This window comes from Mixophyes fleayi, chromosome 5 (genome assembly GCF_038048845.1).
Source record: "Mixophyes fleayi isolate aMixFle1 chromosome 5, aMixFle1.hap1, whole genome shotgun sequence".
NCBI lineage: Eukaryota > Metazoa > Chordata > Amphibia > Anura > Limnodynastidae > Mixophyes > Mixophyes fleayi.
Window position 1 is genome coordinate 221,973,694 of NC_134406.1, and position 23,209 is coordinate 221,996,902.

The following is a 23,209-nucleotide window of genomic DNA, read 5'->3' on the forward strand; positions in this document are numbered from 1 at the left end:
CGTCTTGAAAGGCTGCTGTTTGGGCAATTTAGGGTAGGGTGTCATAGACAGAGTGACCCTAAACTGCCTTTGTCCATTTCTCTTAATATTGTCCAGTCTATAACGGCTGAATTTTTTGGTATTTCATACAAAAGGAGGGGAGCCTAGAGAGACAGAAACCAAACTGGCTTTCTCCATGTCAATTAATATTGTACAGTCTATAATGGCTGAATTTTTTGTTATTTTATAAAAGCATTTGGTTTGAGCTATCTCACCTTTCACAACCACTTATCTCTTCTGGTGTTTTTTCTCTGTGTTTTTATGGCATTTTGTCAAACTGTATATTGATAAATTTCACGCTTTGTATTCTAATTAATGTTAAAAAATTAGAATGGCGATGTCTAATATGTGGTTTGAAAAGCAGAAGTTTTTGAGCGACTTGGTCTTTTGTAAATCAGTTGATTTGAAAACTTTCAAAAAGCTTGCAGAAAATAACAGCGGTTTCACTAATCCACAATAAACCCCACAGCGTATAACAAACATGTCATAAAAGGCCATGATGTAAGAGCAAATAAAAAAAAATCAATAAAAAAAAAAGTCATACTTTCCTACATGACCACAGCATAACTACTCTTTTATAAAAAGCAAATAATATCCACAAATTAAGTAGAAATATGCTGGGTTATTGCTGTAATAAATTCAGTAGTTGAACATGTTTATATTAAGGTGCTTTAATTGTATCTTTATTTCCATTTCACTACAATAGTTTAATCTGATGTGATAGTTTTAAGTCCTAAATTTAACAGTGCAGCTTATCCTGGATAATAACTTAGTAACAACATCTTGTGCCATCTGTATAATATAAAAATGCATTTCACATTAGTATTAATAACTCTTAGTTACAGAAATGAAAGATATTAACTATATCTGCACCAAATGCTCTAAAGTATGAAATGTATCTTTGACTTGGGCTATGACAGATGTAAGTGGTAGGGACTGACACACAGGAATTAAAAGCTTTGTAGCCTTCAATAAAACCTGCAAGTTTATATAAAAAGGAATGTAAATGTATTTTTTAAAATAAAATATAATGAAAAAATATACAATGTTACTATTTCTTTATGTTTTGCAGTTGTAAAAAATTGTTCAATTTAAAATGGAAACTTAACATTTGTATTTAGTTGCCAATATAGACTTTAAGGAAACATTTTAATATGAATAAACCTGATTTGGATAAGGCAGTTTAAGCTAAATTCAGTGTTAAAAAAGTTTAAATATACTGTTTCCTACAATATCTTTTATGCTTTTAGTTTTATTATTATTTTTTTCAGCTTAGGTCATCTGTTTAAGTTTACAGTACATTTGAACTATTTTATTCTTTTTCATTTTAGGAAGGGAAATATAAAAAATAATCTTGACTTGGTATTATGCACATTGTTTTTAATAAACATAAAATGTGACATTAAGTAAATCATTGCATTGTTCAAAACAGGAAACATAATTTATAATAATAATAAAATCTAAACTCCAGTCCTCAACAACAGATGGTTTGGATAAAAAGCCATGAAACTAGGCAAAAATCCTTTTATGATACAAAAACTGTAAAAACTCTCCCATTTAAAAAAAAAATAGCAAACGAGCAATATTCCTTTACACAAAATAACTGATTTGCTTAAATCAGGGCGCACACCGAGTACAACAATGGAAAATAAGTACTAAATGTCTTCCTGTTGTGTTTCGTCCATATTGAGCAGATTTACTATTGTTGATATTATGGATTTGTTATGCAATCAACAACATTTTCTATCTGAGTCTTGGTCTGCCAGCCTAATTTAGACTTCTGAGTGCATGCTATAGTTTTTCTTTTTTTTTTAAACAAAATTAAATATTTGTATATGGAATTTAAGCATCTGTTTTGTATTCTGAAATCAAAGATTTTTCATTTTTGTTTTTGGTCAATGTATTTCACCATTAAGAAAACAAGATGGATATATTTCTGCTATAATATGCTTACCGCTTCTTTCCCTTCTATATATTATTAATCTGCTGTAAAGGTTAGGGGACAGTCTGAAGAGGAAGAGCATTCCATAGGATAAGTGCAGTCATCCTTATGCCACCAAAAATGACCCTTGAATTGCTGCCTCCACCTAAATGCTCTGGTCACAGGTCACTTATTGTATTAGGAGTGCAGTAACTGATACAGTGAGTTGAGTAGGGGCGGGAGAGGTACTTCCTCTCTCTCCACTGTCTACACACCTCATATGATGTCAATGTTTACAGTGAGTCATTGTGCTATTGTCATTGCAAGAATGAGCGCAAGTGATTTGTTTTATCTTGCACTTCTATCCTGCAATCAGTTACTACGGAACACAGCCAGTGTCTTATGCATTGGGGAGGGGGGGAGAATTAAGTTAGGGACCAGAAATTGAGGTGACAACCTTGCCTTTTCTCTGCTGCCCATAGGATTGTGATATTTTTTCCCTCATCTCAAAACCTTAACTATTTTAATGTTTTCACTGCTTCTTGGTTACTTGGTATCCTTTTTGCTTAATCTCCAAGGCTACTTATACTCTCTGTCTATGTTAGTTCTAGTCCTGGTATTCCATTCTCTGTAGTTATTGGTCAGCAATCCCTTGCTGATTATTACAGTATTTCTATACATGGGAGACATAGCCAATAGCTTTTTAGGGAAAATATAAATAACTGCAAGAAGCAAATTTTTTGTTTTGCTATTTGCTTCCTGCTTTTCCCTAACAAACAAGCAAACACAAAAACAATAACAAAAACTTTGATTGGATAGAGTAATGCATCGGGCTTTTAATATCACAAGAGCGTGAATATTGGTCTGTTGAAGAAAGAAAGAAATCCCTTTGATAATTAAGTAGTTACATTAAGATGTAAATTTTCTGGCATTCTAATTCCTCTGAAAAGTCACCTTCATCTGTCTGATCAACACAGGGATATAGATTGGCTACAGTCAGTCAACTAACAGCTCAGTAGAACACTAGTGCTGAAAGATACATATCAGAATGTACCTGGTTTCAAATTCTGTATTATTTATTTATTATTATTTATTACCATTTATTTCTATAGTGCCTTCCTATTGCGCAGCACTCTACAGAGATTATTTATCATTCACATCAGTCCCTGCCCCATTGGAGCTTACAGTCTAAATTCCCTAAAACACTAGAGTCTATGTCAGCACCAATTAACCTATCAGTATGTTTTGGGACTGTATGAGAAAACCAGAGCAAATCCATGCAAATTTGGGGAGAACATATAAACTCCACACAGACTGGACCCTGGTCACAGACAAACTCATGACCCCAGGTCTATGAAGCAGCAATGCTAACCAATGTGTCAAAGTGCTGATTACCCAACAGAGTTCCTCTCCTGTCATAAAAAATAACGTGTGCTTGTGGTGGGCTGAGGAGCACAAACACTGGACAAACATTTCCTGGCTTGATGATTCATTATTCCTGCAGTTTCACACTGAAGGGAGAACCAGGTTATAGCTAATATTATATAAGACCATGCTTTGATTTAGCGACAATGTTAACTGTGGTAATTTACTTGCATGGAGTGTATTTTGTGGAAAAGATTGGATCCCTTGATCTGAGTAGAACAACATTTGAATGCCATAAAACATCTGAAATGCAGCCCCAAATGCAGCAAAATTACGCTCTATGTAGAAGGCAAGAAAAGTCAAGGAATGTTTCCAGAAACCTGACCTGAAGTCAGCCTATCTTTCCAGTCACCAGACCCAAAATAAATCAAACATTCGTGGAATGAGATAGAAACATTTTGGGATAGAGATTCACTACCAGTTGACTTGCAAAGTGGGGATGTTTGCTCTTGTTTAAGCACCTTTACTCCTATCTTTAAACAATAATGATCATGCATGCATATTATATGAACAGACCTTAAGCATCTGTAGTAAGAACTGACCCAGAAAAATAGGTACAATTGTGGAAGTCATACTTTACAGAAATGATCCTTTATGTGTGCAAATGTGTATTGAGCATTTCCCTGCATTAATGTATAGAATTGGAGTTGGAATTTCAGTATTTTTTTCTGATGCAGAAAGCATTGCTTCTTTTGTTGGAGTCATGGGTTTTGATTTCAACCAGTGCCAAGGCCCTACTTGTGCGCTATTTGTATGTTTTTCCTGTGTTTGCATGAGTTCCTCCAGGTGCTCTGGCCTCCTTCCCATAGATTAACAGGCCTTTGACGAAATCTAGCATAGTGTCTGTCCATGTGATAGAGAATATAGATTGTAGACTTCACTAGGGAAGGGACAGATGTGAATTAATAAATTTTTTCAGTAAAGCACTACGTAATATGTAGTCACCAGATAAGTAACTGTTAAAACATAACTGTTATTAAACAAATGTTTAAGATTTATTTCTGAGATTTTGCAGCCCCAAATGTTTGTGAAGCAAAGTGACAATTTCATGTGCACAAGAAGCATTCTTTTGTCATGCACCTGGTACCATATACAGTATGGAATTCACTGAGTGTGAGTTTATTTTTTGCTGTTTTTTTCCAAAACATGGCCGTATGTTGTCTTGGCCTATATAAGGTTTTTTTGGGTGTGGTTACAAACCAATCCTTGATAGATGTTAGTGCATTTGATTTTAACTGCATTTTAATAGTTTTTGAAGCATATATGTCAGTTTACAGTCATGGCCAAAAGTTTTGAGAATGACACAAGTATTGGTTTTCACAAAGTCTGCTACCTTAGATTTATTATGGCAATTTGCACATACTCCAGAATGTCATGAAGAGTGATCAGATGAATTGCAATTATTTCAAAGTCCCTCTTGTCATGACAATGAATTTTTATCCCAAAAACAACATTTCCATTGAATTTCAGCCCTGCTACAAAAGGACAAGCTGACATCAGGTCAGTGATTCTCACGTTAACACAGGTGAGAGTGTTGATGAGGACAAGGCTGGAGATCACTCTGTCATGCTGATTGAGTTAGAATAGGCTGGAGGCTTTAAAAGGAGGGTGGTGTTTGAAGTCATTGTTTTTCCTCTGTTAACCATGGTTATCTGCAAGGAAACACGTGCAGTCATCATTGCTTTTCACAAAAAGGGCTTCACAGGCAAGAATATTGCTGCTAGTAAGATTGCATCTAAATCATCTATTTATCGGATAATTAAGAACTTCAAGGAGAGAGGTTCAATAGTTGTGAAAAAGGCTTCAGGGCGCACAAGAACATCCAGCAAGCACAGGACCATCTCCTATTGTTGATTCAGCTGCGGGATTCGGGTGCCACTAGTGCAGAGGTTGCTCAGGAATGGCAGCAGACAGGTGTGAGTGCATCTGCACGCACAATGAGGCAAAGATGTTTGGAGGATGGCCTGGTGTCAAGAAGGCCAGCAAAAAAGCCACTTTTCTCCAGGTAAAACATCTGGGACAGACTGATATTCTGCAAAAGGTACAGGGATTGAACTGCTGAGGGTAAAGTCATTTTCTCTGATGAATCCCCTTTCAGATTGTTTGGGGCATCTGAAAAAATGCTTGTCCGGAGAAGGAAAGGTGAGCGCTACCATCAGTCATGTCATGACAACAGTAAAGCATCCTGAGATGATTCCTGTGTGGGGTTAGTTCTTAGCCAAGGAAGCAACTTCTCCCAGTCATCCAAGAACAGTTTGATGACAAACAATGCCTTTTCCAGCATGATGGAGAACCTTGCCATAAGGCAAAAGTGATAACTAAGTCACTCAGGGACCAAAACATTGTAATTTTGGGTCCATGGCCAGGAAACCCCACAGACCTTAATCCCATTGAGAATTTGTGGTCAATCCTCAAAAGGCGGGTAGACAAACAAAAACCTACAAACTCCAAGTATTGATTAGGCAAGAATAGGTGGCCATCGTTCAGTATGTGGTCCAGACGTTGATTGACAGCATGCCAGGGCGAATTGCAGAGGTCTTCAAAAAGAAGGGTCAACACTGGAAATATAGACTTAATGTAATTGGCAATAAAATCCTTTGACACTTATGAAATGCTTGTCATTTTACTTCAGTATACCATAGCAACATCTGACAAACAGTTCTAAAAACACTGAAGCAGCAAACTTTGTGAGAACCAATACTTGTGTTATTCTCAAAACTTATGGCCATGACTGTAGAACCTGCATACCATAAGGTTCACTTGACATTAAGGTGCAGGCTTTAATGTTTTGATCAAAATATAAACTAATACTAAACTGATGCACACAGTTTTGCAGTGGGAAGGACAAGCATTGATAAAAACTGCATTTTCATCTCTGCGGTAGTTGTTGGGATTGTTAAATAGGTCTTTTCCATAATTACTCTTTATTAAAATTTCTTAAGTGGTTCCAAAAAATAGTCAACTGAAATAGTACATCTGCAAATAAAGTCTACCAATGAGCCCAAGCCCTGGGTAATTAAGAAGAAATTCAGTTCTTTTGGAAGAGGAGATTAATGAAGATTATTTGGATTTAACCAACTGATAGCCTTCAACAAATTCAGTTAAATAAGGACCTACTAGACATTTCTAATAATCTATCTAAGATTAAATTTCAAGACCATTTAAAAATTAAAACACAGATTTTTCAGTATATTAATCTTGCTGTATGTAATAAACTATAATGTTTAAGATTGTACATGGCTCTTTATCATTTTGTATATTATTCATAAAGCAGTATATGAAAATATTTTAATATTTAATTTGTGCCTGATTCCAATGTCATGATGATTTAATCAACAAATAAAAGGTTAATAACAGGATAATATGAGAAATTAGTACAGAGCTTCCCTAGAAATTATTGTTGCTAAAGTATTTATCAATGTTGATTGTTAATAGTGATTAGTGAACTTCCCATATTTGGCAAATTAATTTGAGTCATTAGCCAAATATTTTAGCAAATTGTTGAGGTTCAAAACAGAAATTAGAATTTATAATATATTACTTTTATTTTCCTATTATAAATAAGCTGTGCTATTATTTTCTGAGAATATTGTGGATGAGGCTGCACCACATTTCAGAGGCAAATTGCTATACATTTCTTTTTTGTAGTTTCTTTACTCTTATTCATATGATTTAGACCAAACAGATTGTTTCTGAACTTTTACAAAGCATCACTAAACAGTACAGCCTGCCTATAAAGTAATAAGCAATATGCTTTCTTATAACCTCACTGTGTTTGTCTGGCTACTTCCATTCTGCGCTCTACTTACATCTGGCCCTCCCCCAGGTTTTATTACTACGCTAATCTATTTTACAAATAATGTATTTTCATACACATTTATGTGACTAGGGATATATAGACCACACAAATGTCTTTATATTTGCATTTGCAGAATGTCGTCGCAGCCTAATTTCAATTGTTCGTTTTTTCTTAATCAGAACTCTTGACTCACAATACACTATGGCAACAAATAATCTACTTAATGATTCATTTACTCAGGAGGGATGAGCATAATGATTTCACTCTTCTGTTATTTACCCAGCAGTCTTTCAAGGGCTATTGCATAGTAATCTTCTCACATCCCTTTCAAAGACTCCAATGGTATGAATACATATTGATTGTTTTTGCCACTGAAATAGGAAAAGTTATATTGTATTGTAAAGCTCGTATAAAGAGCATCTTGAATGTTGGTGTTGGAAACACAGGAAATTTACTATAAGTATTATGGCTCTGTTAGAGTTGGGAATATTTGCCGTTTTAATGTAAGTAGAAACGACTCAAGTAAATAAATACATATTTACACACATATATTCAACAGGAAACATCTTAAAATGTGTCCAGTTCAACACCAGTAGCATTTTTGCAGATACTGTATATATCTTTGGGATAGTATCGAGAATGCGTAGAGACAGGATAGAGTTGTAGCTTGACAATGTTAGTTGTAAATCGCATTACCCTATTTGTAAGCAGTATAATAATGTGGTGAAGTGTCATATACACAAGAGAGAGTAGTATCTGGACAGTGTTATTAATAAATGTAAAAAGTCACAATTACCATAAAAAGTATGTTGTTATCCCTTTAAAAATGGGAATGTTCAACTCTAAATGAGCATTAAATATTAAATATGCTGTGAGTAAAATGTGTTTTTTTCAACTCCTTCTATAAACATCCACCTAATTTGGTAATATAAAAGTAATAAAATAGATGTCTACCCAAAGCCGATTCTCCACTGTGTCCCCACCATTATATAGCAACAATATCTTGCCCAACACCGATGTCACTCATGAGATACTTATATCTCAGCAACCTCCATAGCCAAGAGAAAATGGTCATGCTAATTTTGCATCTTAGCGCTACTGACAGTAGATGGTAAGGTTGAAACATCTGTCTAAAATTTGGAATTGTTGCATAGTTGCTTGTATCTATGCTTCTATGAGTGCTGTGTTGAAATCAGTATAAATTAGACATTTTACTCACAGCCCCATTCCCCAGTGTCACATAGCCCCTGCTTTTCACTGGGGTTATAAAGTGAACCTCAGAACCTCTGGAAAAAGGACGGCATAGAACAACCCCCTGTGCTCTGGGCAGAGGAAGGATCACATTAGTAAGAGTTAACAATTTAAAAATTGTATTTAAAAAAACAACACATCATACTAGGAGACCTGGCTGACCTTTCTGTTCATGGTAAACAGATTAGTATATGCTTAATTCAGCATGTGCCATGCTCATCCAAACGAAGGATACTCTGCATGAAGTCTCCCAGAACAATGCAAGCAAGAATGAATAACCAAATGCATATGCCTCTGGACAATCATAGCTATCTAAAGATCTGCAGTTAAAACATTCAGCTCCATTACCCATAAAAAAAAGAAACATAATTTTTCCCTCCCTCTGTTTTCTGGAGATGACAACTGGGTATGTCTTACACCTCAATAATTTTATCATTATTTCTAAATAAACAAAACAAAAAAACACCCCCATGCATTTGCTTCCAGTTTCATAGTTTAATTTCATTGCACAATATTTTTTCATAACAAAATGTAACGTTACTGTGGATACTGTATAGTACATTGCTTGTTTTTGAGGCATTTATCACTAATGTGAAAAGCAGTTTATTCACAGCTCAGTAGCCACTACAACCTCCAGGATCTTGGATTCTCCTACCTTGGCAGACAGACCCAATGGTTTGTTGGACAGGATCTCTGCTGCTGCTTCCCTGCAGCGGGTGGAAAGGTTGAGGATAGCAGCAGCTGCTGCTATGTGGGTGTCTTCACCACATTGACCATAGCTGTAAGAGCTGGCATGGTAAGGACTCTGTGTGTGGGCGCTAGGCAGTCGGTTGGAAGATTTCACTGGACTTGTAAATTGTTTTGCTGTTAAAGAAAGATGTGATTACATGCATGCAACATATGATTTCATTCATGACTGAATAACTGAATATTTGAAAATAAATGTACATATTTTGCTATATTTATACATGCAACATACTAAATCATGTTAAAAAATAGTACTGATCTTATCTGTTAGCAATTAAATTGGCACATTTAGATAATTGTACATTTAAATATTAATTTGGGTGGATACATATATTGCTCATATATTTTAGTTAAAAAGCTCAATGTTACCTCCTGTTGCCTCCCATGATATTTCAGCCATGCTGCACATAGAGTAAGACTTTGTTCTTATACTAACTAACACATTTATCTAAATTTTACACTGTACATGTAAGTTTCCGGAGAACGTTTTAACAGTGGACAAGAAAACAGAGAGGGCCCAATTTAGAGATTGGAGGAAATCCAGCTGAAGTGTAGAACATTGTACCTGGACAAAACAGGTGCAGAGAGAATACTGCCTGTCTGTTCATGTAGCGCACACATACTGAGCGGCTTTATGTTCACACTGCAGTTTAGTGTTCAGATAGGTCACGCCCCGCCTCCCGACTATATTTCCTCCTTATTTTTGTTCTTAATTTGTATGATTTAAGATTAAGAATTATGTACAGTGGTTGGACAACCCCAGGCTGATCTCATGACTTAATGCCTTGGCCTGAAAAAAGTAAAGCATTAGTCGTTTTTGGCTACAGAAGACAGCACATGAATGGATGTGAGGCAATCATGTGATGTTCACCTCTAATCATGAACTGTGTAATCAGTACTCATTGCAGGGTGATAATAGTTAATCATTGCAATAGAAGGAGAACTGCTCAGATACTGGTGGGACAGTATTCAGAACATCAGAACACACTAATATGCAAGACTCATTCATCAACAGTTCGCCCCTAAATGACAAACAGCCAATCATGAATTAAACTTCACTATTGTATAAATAATTAGCACATAAACAATATAACAGTTTTTTACAATTTCCTACATTTTCTAATCTTCAAGATCTCAAAAAAAGTTAAGTGTTTTTTTTTTTAAACACCATTCACTTGTTCTAAATGCAATGTAAGCAAAACAGTTCTGTTTAATGATGATTGCAATTGTTTAATTAGCGTCTAAATAACATTTCACAAGTCTGTTAAATTGTGCACTTAATTCATATATGTTTATATGTTGGTAAAATATGCCACTTTTTATGTAGTAAAATAGCTTTTTACTCTCACCTTCACCATTACTTGTCTCTTGGCTGTGAACAACTGTTGCAATGGTATGTTTCCCAAAAACTTGTGCATCAAAGCTGGCATAGTCAAATGGAACTTTCCCAAATCTATCATGCTCTTTAATTATTGTTGCTCGTGTTGTAGTAACTGGAGCGGTCCGATAACTGAATTGTGTTACTTCAACGTGCTTTACACATGTCGCTCTGAAACATATGTAAAGACAAGACAATGTATACAATGGTATATGTAATGTAAATATTTTACTTATGGATATCTTAATTTGCCACTTCATGACTAGATGGTTTTGCCCCTTCATGACAAAACCAAAAGTTTGGGAGTAAGTCCATTTTGTTGGAAATTACTTTACTTTAGTTTTTAGTTGACCAATGTAAATTTTTATATTATTTTTCTGCTGTTTGGGACTTTTACAGAGCAATCCCACCCATTTACCTAAACATATGTTCAACTAGATCTCTTGACAAAACCAAGTATGTGTAATTTATTTTAAATTTGACACAGTGATACGGCTAAAAACAAGCTTTATATTTGTATTTTATGGTTTATGTTTTTTATTTTGCTTTTTTTTATTTTTATTTCATTTTTATTTTGTCTTTTCAATTGGGAAGACTCTTGACTGTTTGATGTGTCTCCACTTTTATCAGCACTAAGGATTCAGTGTAAGCTGGATCAATTAAAGTAGCTTCTATTAGATCTGGATTACATGGATATAATAATTCTTGCAAGCAGGAGTCCTGGTACAGGTATTGATACTGCCCTATGCTGGTAGAAGTCAAAAGATGTCCTCTTCAATCAATGTCCTCTTCATCCAGTGTTTGAAATTCGGAAGGTCAATTTATCGAGGAAGGCTGCATTCACTGTATGCAGGATTTTTCCTACCAAGTTAAATTTTTAACACTACCATTTCTAAATCGCTCGATATAGAGGGAGCAGTACTGGCAACAGTAGGTATGTCTGCCAACCAACATGCCAGTCAATGTTGTAAAGGGATTCTGTAATAGACAATCTTCTAGAAAGCAATGGAACCAGATTTCTCTTTCATCCAGTCTGGGGGACACTGCTTACCATGGATTGTGGAGGGGAGCATGGGAGTTGACACCTAGCTAGTTAATCTTTAGCACTGCTGACAGACCCCTCCCCTCTACAATCCCCCCGCCTCTTCCTCCTCAGTTTTTTTTTTAGGTGCCCATGGAGTTGGGCAGTGTTTTAGTTTCTGCTAAGTTTTTTTCATTAAATTTTATTATTTTACTTATCTTTTTTTGGAAAGGAATTCTTTCTTTTGGTGGCAGACCTGGGAGTGTGTTCTATTATAGAGAACACACTCCCAGAACAGCAGCGCAGGCACTGCTCTGTCAGATGAGAGCCAGAGGCTCTCACTGGCAGAGTAAATAGGGTGCCTGAATACAGAGTGACAAGCGGTCTCTCCGGACCGCTGTCACTCTTGGGGCCTCCCCGATAACCGGCGCTGCCACTGCGGGCATGGAGTGCCAGTTATCGGAGTGAACAAAATGCCGGCGGCCACCTTGAAATCCGCAGAGGAGAGAGAAGCTGAAGGGGGCCACACCAAGATCCCCCCTCATACATAGGAGGGGGTATCGGGGTGCAAAACCGCTGCAGAGACCTCAATTTGAGGTCTCCACTACTCTGCCATATACTACCTTTTGTTTTTATAATAGTGGCCTCTAAAGATCTACAGAGAGACAGCATTATCAGAGGGGGGGAGCTAAGACATAGAGCTCCCCTGCCTTCCAGAGAAAAGTGGACTAGCCCGGTCTTCTGGCGCCAAGGAGAAGCCTGGGAAAAGGACACAGATCAGAGGGAGCAGGCACCAGGACACTGCTGTTGGACTTCTCCCCTGTTTGGCCTATGGGCTAAGTATCTGACTTATTTAAACACATATTACTGTACAACTTTTATGTCAGATTAGTTGATTACTTGTTTTTTTTCACACTGTTCTCTCTCTGTCTCTCTCTCAGTCTCTCTCAGCTAAAAAAATCTAACAATTTAAGGCTGTGTGTTTGGTGTGCCTTCCTTTGTAAAAATGACAGATAAAGGAAAGGGCCCTATCGAAAAATATTTTACATGTTCAAGATGTAATGTAAAATTACCATGTGGGCAGAAAGACCCGTTGGCGCTCTGCTCTGTCTGCGAAGCAGGGGTCCCCCCTGCGCAGACCCAGCATATTCCAGCCCCACTGATGTAGGAACCGGCCTGGGTGGCCTCCCTGACACAGTCGGTTTCCTCTTTAGCACAGATGGTTTCACAATCCACTCAGTTGCTATCTAGTGTGGCAGCCTCGGTGGCTAATAATGCTAGTACACCTTTGGGCCTCCCTGCTACCACAGGTTCTATTGGAACGGCTATACCAGGACCTTCCTCATTGCTTATGGACCAGGCCCCTGTTCCCACAGAACCGGCATGGTCCGCAGCATTTATAAAGGGTTTGGACAAACTAAACCAGTTACTTGAATCCCCAAACATCCCGCCTGCTAAAAGGAAGCGGCCTGGATCCGCTAATCCCCTTATGGTCCTTTCAGACTCTGAGGGGTTTTCAGAGGAGGAGGGGGAAATAAATTCTGATCCTGACCAGGTTCAACCTTTGGAACAGGAAGAGAACACTAAAAGCCAATTTATTGATGATTTGGTTTTAGCGGTGAGACAGAAGTCTCTTTAAGAAGGCCAAAAGGAAGGCTATCCGTTTTCCCCCTCTGTAGAAGAGATATTGCAGAGGGAGCCTGGAAACAGCCTGATAGAAGGTTCTCTGTTCCCAGAAGGTTCTCTTCCCTGTATCCATTGCAGGAGGAAGACATGTCTCGCTGGGAGAGTATTCCTAAGGTGGATATTCCAGTAGCCCGTTTGGCCAGACACACTTTACTACCAGTCCCAGGTTCAGCAACTCTGCAGGATGCCAATGATCGCAGAGTGGAATCCCAGCTGAAATCTATATTTGTGGCAACGGGTTCTTCCTTTAGACCCACATTTGCTTCAGCTTGGGTTGCTAGGGCCATGGAAGCATGGGCAGACCAACTGGCAGAGGCCTTACAGGACTCTGTTTTACTTTCCCTGGCTTTACATTTGAAAGAGGCATCGGGGTACCTTTATGAGGCGGCCCAGAACACAGCGTCTGTTTTGACCCATTTTAAACCTAAAGAACCTCAATGTGCACTTACGGGTGGACAGATTTCGGATGGAATCCCTGAGGTCGGTAATAAACGGCTTAGAGAAGGATCAGTTTATGGCTTCCATAGACATAAAGGACGCATACCTCCACTTTCCCATTTGGGACGACCATCAGTCTCGTCTAAGATTCACAGTGGGGTCCTCCCACTTTCAGTTTCGGGCCCTTCCCTTCGGCCTCTCCACAGCTCCGAGGGTCTTCACGAAGATCATGTCGGTGATGGCAGCGTGTCTTCACTTAAAGGGAGTTCAGGTCGTGCCTTATTTGTACGATCTGCTCATCAAATCCTCCTCAGAGATTTGCTTACATCAGCACTTATCCCTCACCTTGGCGGTCCTCGAGAGCCATGGGTGGCTGATAAACTTAAAGAAATCCCAGATGGTTCTGTGTCAACGCATGGTCTTCCTGGGGCTTATCATAGATACCAGTCGGCAGAAGGTGTTCCTGCCTACGGAGAAGATCAGTTCAATCTGGGCTATAACAACTCAGGTCTTGCCCTCTCCCAATCCCTCAATTCATTTGTGCATGCGGCTGCTTGGGAAGATGGTGGCCTCCTTCGAAATGATCCCCTTCGGTCGGGCTCATTCTCAATGCTTCCAGTGGGATCTGTACAGAAATGGTCAGGATCCCACCTACGCTTGGATCTCCAGAGGATCTTGCTGTCTCCGGGGGCGAGAGAATCGCTCCAGTGGTGGCTAAATCAGGATCACATGATGGTGGGCAGGTCTTTCGCTCCATGGTCATGGATCATAGCCACGACAGACGCCAGCCTGAGAGGTTGGGGGGCGGTAATCCTGCACCTCCGGCTCCAGGGACTTTGGTCTGTTCAGGAATCAGCCTTATCAATAAATGTGTTGGAGTTGAAGGCAATTCTTTTAGCCCTTCGGGGGGCACAGACCCTCCTTCAGGGCCACCCTGTCAGAGTTCAGTCCAACAATGCCACGGCTGTGGCATATGTCAACAGGCAGGGAGGAACCAGGAGTGCAGCCGCAATGAAAATTGCAGCTCAAATTTTTGGTTGGGCAGAACAGTATGTTCCAGCAATCTCAGCAGTATTCATTCCGAGAATAAAGAATTTAGAGGCCGACTACCTAAGTCAAAATCAAATGATGCCGGGGGAGTGGTCACTCCATCCGGAAGTTTTTCCGTTTCTAGTTCAGAGATGGGGTCTTTTGGATATAGATCTCATGGCCTCCAGACACAACAAAAAAGTTCACAGGTTTTGCACAAGGGCAAGAGACCCCTTAGCGGTGGCAGTGGACGTAATGACGATGTCATGGAAATTCAGGTTGGGATACCTGTTTCCTCCGATTCCCATGCTTCCTCGCGTGCTCAAACGAGGAAGGCAAGGTGGTCTGCCGGTAATTATAATAGCTCCCTCATGGCCACGCCGAGTGTGGTACGCGGACATAATCTCTATGGCGGTAGGACAAGGATTTTGTCTTCCGTCACGAGACGACCTTCTTCTTCAAGGTCCCTTCCGTCACAAGAATTTACCTCAGCTCAGTTTAACGGCATGGCTGTTGAAGCCAGCCTCTGGAGGGCTAGGGGTTTTTCCTCCAGTGTAGTGAACACTATAATGCGAGCTCGAAAGCCAGTTTCAGCTCACATCTATCATCGGATTTGGTGAGCCTATATCAGATGGTGTGAAAATAGGACATGTCACACATCTTCCTTTCGTGTCCCTCGCTTATTGGCTTTTCTTCAGGATGGGCTGGAAGCAGGGCTTCGTTTAGGTTCCCTAAAGGTTCAGGTATCAGCACTTTTAGTCTTCTTTCAACTGAAATTAGCGGATTTGCCAGATATCAAAACTTTTCTTCAGGGAGTCTTACATATTCAACCTCCCTATGTTCTGCATACAGTACCATGGGATCTTAACCTGGTACTGGACATGCTCAAAAGGCCTCCCTTTGAGTCCTTACTTGAGGCAGATTTTAGGTGTTTGACCTGGAAGGTTGTTTTTCTTTTGGCAATTGCATCGGCACGTAGGGTGTCGGAATTGGGAGCTCTGTCTTGCAGGGAACCATATCTGTTTTTTCACGAGGACAGAGCGGTTTTGAGAGCACTTCCCTCTTTTGTTCCAAAAGTAGTGTCCTCCATCCATTTGAACCAGGAAATTGTAGTTCTGGTTTTTTTCATCTACTTCTCAGTCTGATCTGCAGTCTATGGAAAGTTAGATGTGGTTATTTATGTCAAAAGAACATCTCTAATTAGACGAACCGATTCCTTGTTTGTTCTCTATGATTCTAACAAAAGAGGCTGGCCAGCCTCTAAACAGTCCACTGCAAGATGGATTACGGCAACTATTAAGCAGGTTTACATAAGAGCTAACCTTCCTGTGCCAGAGAGACTTACGGCCCATTCCACCAGATCGGTAGGGGCGTCATGGGCAGCAAGAAATGGGGCTTCTGCTGACCAGCTTTGCAGGGCAGCCACCTGGTCTTCTGTCCTCACATTTACCAAATTCTATCATTTTAATGTATTCGCATCCGCGGATGCCAATTTCTCTCGTAGTGCTCTACGAGCGGGTCCCACCCTTAGGGGGCTGGTTTCGAACGTCCCCATGGTAAGCAGTGTCCCCCAAACTGAATGAAAGAGAAAAGAGGATTTATATACTTACGTTAAATCCGTTTCTCTGATTCCGTCTGGGGAGACTGCGATCCCTCCCTTCTGCCTTTCCTCTGTATGCTCTTGGTTGATTGACCTATCTCCTTGGGGCTTTTTGAATTAACTGAGGAGGAAGAGGAGGGGTGCTTGTAGAGGGAAGGGGTCTGTCAGCAGTGCTAAAGATTAACTAGCTAGGTACCAACTCCCGTGCTCCCCTCCACAACCCATGGTAAGCAGTGTCCCCCAGACGGAATCAGAGAAACGGATTTAACGTAAGTATATAAATCCTCTTTTTTATTGATATATGCAATCTATCTATGTAAGAAGCTCTGCTACACAGCTAAATCTGAAATTCGTCAATACAGGTCCCACATATTATAAATTGTGAACAGTTTCGTATATATACCTGTGAATGGATTCAAGGTTTGTTCCACTACTAGAGCAATAGTGTTTTTCTTGTGTTTTAGAAAGCTTCTCAGCTGCAGCAATTGGACAACCTGAAAGACTTTAATCAGAACAGAAATGTCATACATTCACATCCAGACAGTAGAGAAGGCTAAAGTATCAACATTTTCAGGTATGCCCTTAAATTTGATTCGCTGATGACCACTATCTACCTGTTTGTGTGGTTATCTGTAAACTGCACCTATGGACCTCCATGTCATATGGTTTCAAGGAGTGAGCTCCTATCTCACTTTAATTGGCTACCCATGGTAATAGCCCATCTGGGATTAAACACGGTTGCTTGGTGCACAGGACACAAACTGGCCTGTGTGTTGACACATTTTAGTTTTACTGCCAGATTTAAAATAAAATCCAATATGGGGCAACTCCCCCTCCCAGTAAAGCTATATCAAACAAAAAACCTTAAGGAAAGTGGGGATTGCATGAAAGGGTTAAATGAAGAAGGGACAACAACAATCAAGGCAAGTCTCAGCCATCCTGAGAGGAATTAGCCAGGACTGGGTATTACTTATTACTTATCTAAAGAAATACATTTTCCATATCAGGGTAGGCATTATTAATATATAATGTACTGCTGTTAACAGGTCACAAGGAATAATTCTTGTCAGATCATTATTAAAACTCCTTGGGGCCCTAGGCTAGATTATGGTTTGACACCCCCCCCCATCCCCCCCCCCCACACACCCCCCCCCAAACACACACTGAAAAAAATCACATAAAAACAGGTTAGAGCAATCCGAGCCTAGGATGATCCATGTATGGTATGTAGTAAAAATTATTGTGAGGTGTCTCACACATATCGATTTTAGAGGGATCTATTATTGTTCATTGCTCAGAAAGTAGCTGCATATTCATATTGAGTCTGTAATAATAATAATAAAAATACTGTGTGCATATGTGTAATGTAAATGATTCCTCAATGTCTGTACAGTAAAATCAGTCAATCAGAGAGCCTGCAAATAGGAGACAGTAACAAACCCCTAAGTTTGCGCATACTGTGTACTGGTGAAAACTATAAAGCTATGTGTAGCATATGCATTCCCCTGTACTAAGCACAATAAGTTATTGACTTTTAAAAAGTTTAGAATATCTTTAGAATGCAATCATTCTATTTAAACTTAGTATCCGAAAATTTGTACTTTAGGATTCTTACAGGAATACTTTTCCTTTTTTGTGTATTCTTGCCTATTGATATATGACTTTAGTTGTCAACGCTAATAAACTAAAAAATAAAGCCTTCGCGTACAGGCTGTCAACTACACACTAAATCCCAGAGTATGTCTCCTTTGTGATAATGTATTTAGCACAAACCTGTGCCCATTGCTTCTGAAGTCTTGAGTATCATTATGATATTCGTCATTATCTATATATTATATTTCAAGTTAAGAATGATATACCAAAACTTATCATAATATCACTATTTCTGTTATAGAAGTAATGATATGGAATAATATTACCCAATGAAGTCACAAATTAAAATCTGTAGCCTTAAATATTACCTGGTTTTGAAATTCGGAACTCTTTCAAAGTTTTGAATCAATATTTTAATTTAAATAACTATGGGACATCAGTAGATTCAAAAATGCATCTCAGCTAGCACACCATCTGCTCAGTCCTGATTACAAGATAGTTCCTTTGTAGCCTATTGCTTTATCCAAATAGTAATTTGCTCTGTCAATCACAATTCAATCATGCAACAATTGTAAATCCAGTAGTCACTAAAAGTACCTTCTGTGTGTGTTGCGATTACTGTTGACGTGTCCTCTTCCTGTACATCCTGGTGTTGGACACTTCAGTACATTTTCATGCATGGCCAAAACTAATTAAAGCAAAAATAAAGCTTGGTTCAGAAACTATTTAAATAAATTAAATCAGGAGACTTAGTTAATCAACCAATTCAAATGAATGACTAACTAGCTCAGTTATTGAGTTTATGCAACAATTACATAAACTACATACTCGGCTATGTAACAATTTTACAGATAGATTTGCTAAAAATCCTGTTATGTTCCTAGTGATGGAGGATGAGCCACTGTCCCCTCCTCCCCCCCATGCATCCCATGCTCCACCAACTGCAAAACTATAAGCTTAATTCATCAGGGAAACTGTAGTTGAAAAATTATGTGTACATCACTAAGATTAATTTTATGGGCTAGCAAATAAAAGTTGGGGACTTTGTATATTTTTTTTATATATATATATATATATATATATATATATATATATATATTGAATGTGCTTTGTACAAAACGTTTGATTGAAATAGACAAATGTTATAGATTCAAATGTAAATAGTGTGATCATAATTTTTCAGTTTCCAATAACAGAAAGTCTGCATTACAATTTTATGTTATTCAAAATCTTGAGAACCATGTCTCATTTAAATTGTATGTATATTGATAATTGATTATACATGAAATAACTTAATTAAGTTTGACAGGTTTGATAGGTGGAAAAAATAGTTATAATAAACATGGATGATCTCCATTCCTTTGTTAATATTGATCAATACTGCAGTCACATTTGTTTATGCTGCTGTTACATTTTAAAACTATTACAGACATAACATTTAGGGCCTGATTCAAGTCAGAACGCAAATTGAACGTAATTTCTGTGTTTAAAAAGAGTACATAAGTTTTGAATAGTTCTGTATCCAAATCCAAATGTTTCTTAAGATATGTTACTATCTGCATAGGGGAAGATATTAGAGATGCTCGGGCTCGATTATCCGAGAACTAAACCCAGGCGAACTTTGCAAATCTGAGTCTCGGTACTTTTGCTTATTCTCGGAAGCGAACACAAGGCAAAACATCATTGTTGCATCGTAGGATCTTGCGAGTCTTGGATTCTATAAGTGCCATCCTCCACGGAGATCTGGCACCATTTCACAGAGAGACACAAAAGGGGTAGCACGGTTCTTGGCAGTCTCTAGTGCAGTTGGGCAGCATCATATCTAAAACAGAAAGAGGAGGAGTGGCAGTTTTCTTAAAAGTCTCCAGTGGCATTCTACTGAGTTATGGCTCACACAGAAACAGGAGAGGTTCCAGTGTTATTGCCAGTCTACAGTCTACGTGCCATTGCTCCATTGCTAATTGTCATTGCTAAAATAGAAATAATAGGGCTGTCAGTGTTCTTCAGAATCTGCAGTCACATTGTGCTATGTTATTATAGCTCACACAGAAACATGAGAGGTCCCAATGTTGTTGCCAGTCTACAGTCTACGTGCCATTGCTCCATTGCTAATTGTCATTGCTGAAATAGAATAATATTGCTGTGAGTGTTTCTTCAAAATCTGCAGTCACATTGTGCTGTGTTTTCAAAATGGATTCACAGCAGTACACAGAAGACCAGGAGCACCAAGCAGCTGCTGGGACCAGTCATGATGATAGAAATCCCTCTATGTCATCTGCTAAAGCCTATGTTAAAATGCATAGTGTTTTTAAGCCAGAGAAACAAAAATGTAAAAAAATACCTTTTACCTTGGTCAAGAAAAAAAGACCTGTAAGCCAGGCAAAGTTAACTGCAGAAAAAAATTAAAATTGGCAACATGCTATTCTACACACGCAGTGGCAAGAAAAGAATCAGGCCTTCACCTTTCTGTATGATTGCTAGTTCTGCAACACTCACTGAGGCATCTTCTTGTAAAGTCAGTCATGACCAAGCAAGACCTTGTCATTCTGACTCAAAAAGTGGTGCCCAAATACTTTTATGTGTGAAAGCCGAGCTGGAAAAAAACAGTAAGGCATTAGAAGAAAATGTTTGTTCAGATTCGGAAATGACACAAATCCCTGAAGAGAGTCTATCCACAAGTGCTATGTGTAAATCTGACCTTTCTAAAACTGTACCCATAAAGAAGCCTTTTTTCAGCATGTCTGCAGGTGTGTGGATGAGCAGCCCAAGTGTAGCCAGTGATACAAAAATTGAGGATGCCACTTTGGAATTGCAACAGGATGAGGGAGATACGGCACTAATGGAGATGTTGATGAGGATGACGTTATTTGTGTAAGTCCTGCACCAGTGGAAGCAGGTCTTGCACATGATAAGAAGAAGGACATTGTCATGCCTGGGCATAAGACCAAAAAATCAACATCTTATGTTGAATTATTTTTATCCAAATCCTTCCAACAGTTGTCTAGCCATTTGTAGCGTTTGTAAAGCCACAGTCAGTAGAGGTAGGGACCTTAACCATCTAGGAACCTCATCTATGTTACACCATTTGAAGTGAGTTCATGGCAAGCTGTTGGGAAAATCTGAAACTTATGCTAAAAAAATAACAACAAGCAGTCCAGGATCAGATAGTTCCCTTCTCTCAGCTAGAACCCAGCACCTGCAATCTACACCCACAACACCTTCCTCATCAATTTCCTGAGTAGCGATCAGAGTTAGTCTTGCATCCAAGTTGATAAGGCTAGATGACCTTCACTATCCAGGACTTCTCAGAAGAATTCTTGAGCGTTAGTCCCACTGCTGCTGCTGCTGCTGGGTGTGGATCTTCATCCCAGAAGCAGACCAAGAAGAAAACTACTTGTAGTTTACAACAATTGACTGTTAAACAATCCTTTGCTAGAGGAAACAAGTATGAAAGCTGTCACCCAGTCGCAAAGCGGATCATAGACGCCATGGCGACTATGCTAGTGTTAGATCCTGGTCCAATATCCACTATTAATGCAGCTGGTTTTAGACAGTTAATTGAGGTCTTCTGTTTCCCGTTACCAAATTCCATCATGACACCATTTTGCTAGAAAAGCTATTCCTCACCTCTACCAGAAGGCTCGTAAAAATGTAATTATTGGGCTTCAAAATTCCATTCTACTCACTGCACATTTAACCACAGATATGTGGACAAACGGAACTGGGCAAGCTAAAGATTACATGACTGTGACAGCCCACTGGGTTGGTGACTCGTCTTCACCAGCAGGAACAGCAGCAGTATCCAAGTACATCCCATTTTCCAGAGGCAGGCTACTCTGTGTATCACTGGCTTCACTAAGAGGCACACAGCTAGCAATCTGTTACAAAAACTAAGGGATGTCAAAGCAACATGGCTTATCCCGCTTGGACTCTCCTCAGGATATGTCATTTCTGATAACACCGCCAATATTGTGAGAGCATTACAGCTGGGTGAATTCCATCACATTCCCTGTTTTGCTCACACAATAAACTTGATGGTTCAGAGCTTTTAAAAAAAATGACAGGTACATGCAGGAGATGCTGTTTGTGGCCCGTAAAATATCTGGACATTTCTGGCATTTGGCAACAGCATGTTTGCAGCAGCTACAAGAGCAATTTAATTTCCCCGGCCACCAACTGAAGCAAGAGGTGGTAACAAGGTGGAATTCCACCCTGTATATGCTTCTGAGGATGGAGGAACAGCAAAAAGCCATCCACGCTTACTCCACAAGCTATTACATTGGGAAAGGATGGGGGATGTATTTTACTCAAGCGTAGTGGAGAATACTTTCCGTCTTGTGCAGGGTGCTGAAACCATTTGAAGTAGTCATCTGTGAATTGAGTTCAGACACTGCTAGCTTGAGCCAAGTGATTCCCTTAATTAGACTTTTGGAAAAGCAGCTTGTGAAACTAAAGGAGGAGATGAAACAAAGAAATTACGCTAAGTATGTAGGACTTTATACATTATTTGCTTAGCCAGGATCCAATAGTTATTACAATCTTGAAATCAGATCACTACATTTTGGCGACACTGCTTGGTCCTAGGTTTAAGAGCTATGTCTTCTCTTTGTTTCCAACTGACCCATATCACAAGAGATGCAAGGAGCTCCTGTTGAGCAAAATGACAGCGCAAGTGTTATGTGACAGGACAGCGTCTCCTCCTTCAGTTTCTCAGTCAACTGCTGCTAGGAAAAAGCTTAGCTTTTCCAAGAGACCCAGGGATGATGCAGATTACTCAACACAACATTTTGACATCTGGTCTGGTCTAATAGAATTGACCAAAAAACGTGACACCTCTACCGTAACTCCACCTGATCCTACTATCAACATTCAAAGGATGGTGGAGGATTATTTTAACAACAGCATAGAAATAGACACATCAGACAGTCCCTTTACATACTGGGAGGAAAAAAAGGGAATTTGGAGACCCATGTACCAACTCGCTTTGCACTACTGAAGCTGCCCACCCATCATTGTGTACCCGGAAAGAGTTTTCAGCACAGCCGAGATCCATCTCAGCGATCAGCATAGGAGGCTACTTCCTCAAAATGTGTAAAACATGATGTTCATAACTACAATTTCCATGAGGAAGGCCTTTCCCTCCATTTACATCAAAATACAGAGACTTCTGTAATGGTGGATTCCAGCGGTGATAAATTAATAATGTGTGAGGATGATGTACACACTGATGAGGGTGAGGATGAGGCTGAGGATGATGACAACAACATCTTGCCACAGTTGAG

At 39.1% G+C, this 23,209-nt stretch overlaps 1 protein-coding gene across 1 annotated transcript in view; it reads right to left on the reverse strand.

Moving 5' to 3' along the window:
• The window catches only part of ST18 (ST18 C2H2C-type zinc finger transcription factor), a 204,902-nt gene that overhangs the window by 81,859 nt on the left and 99,834 nt on the right, over positions 1 to 23,209 (reverse strand). Inside the window, exons 7-10 of the mRNA XM_075213508.1 lie at positions 18,525 to 18,615; positions 16,738 to 16,836; positions 10,532 to 10,731; positions 9,091 to 9,299 (exon numbers count right to left, since the gene is read on the reverse strand). Of these exons, the coding sequence (XP_075069609.1) occupies positions 9,091 to 9,299; positions 10,532 to 10,731; positions 16,738 to 16,836; positions 18,525 to 18,615 (599 nt within the window). The remainder of the gene's footprint in view (positions 1 to 9,090; positions 9,300 to 10,531; positions 10,732 to 16,737; positions 16,837 to 18,524; positions 18,616 to 23,209) is intronic.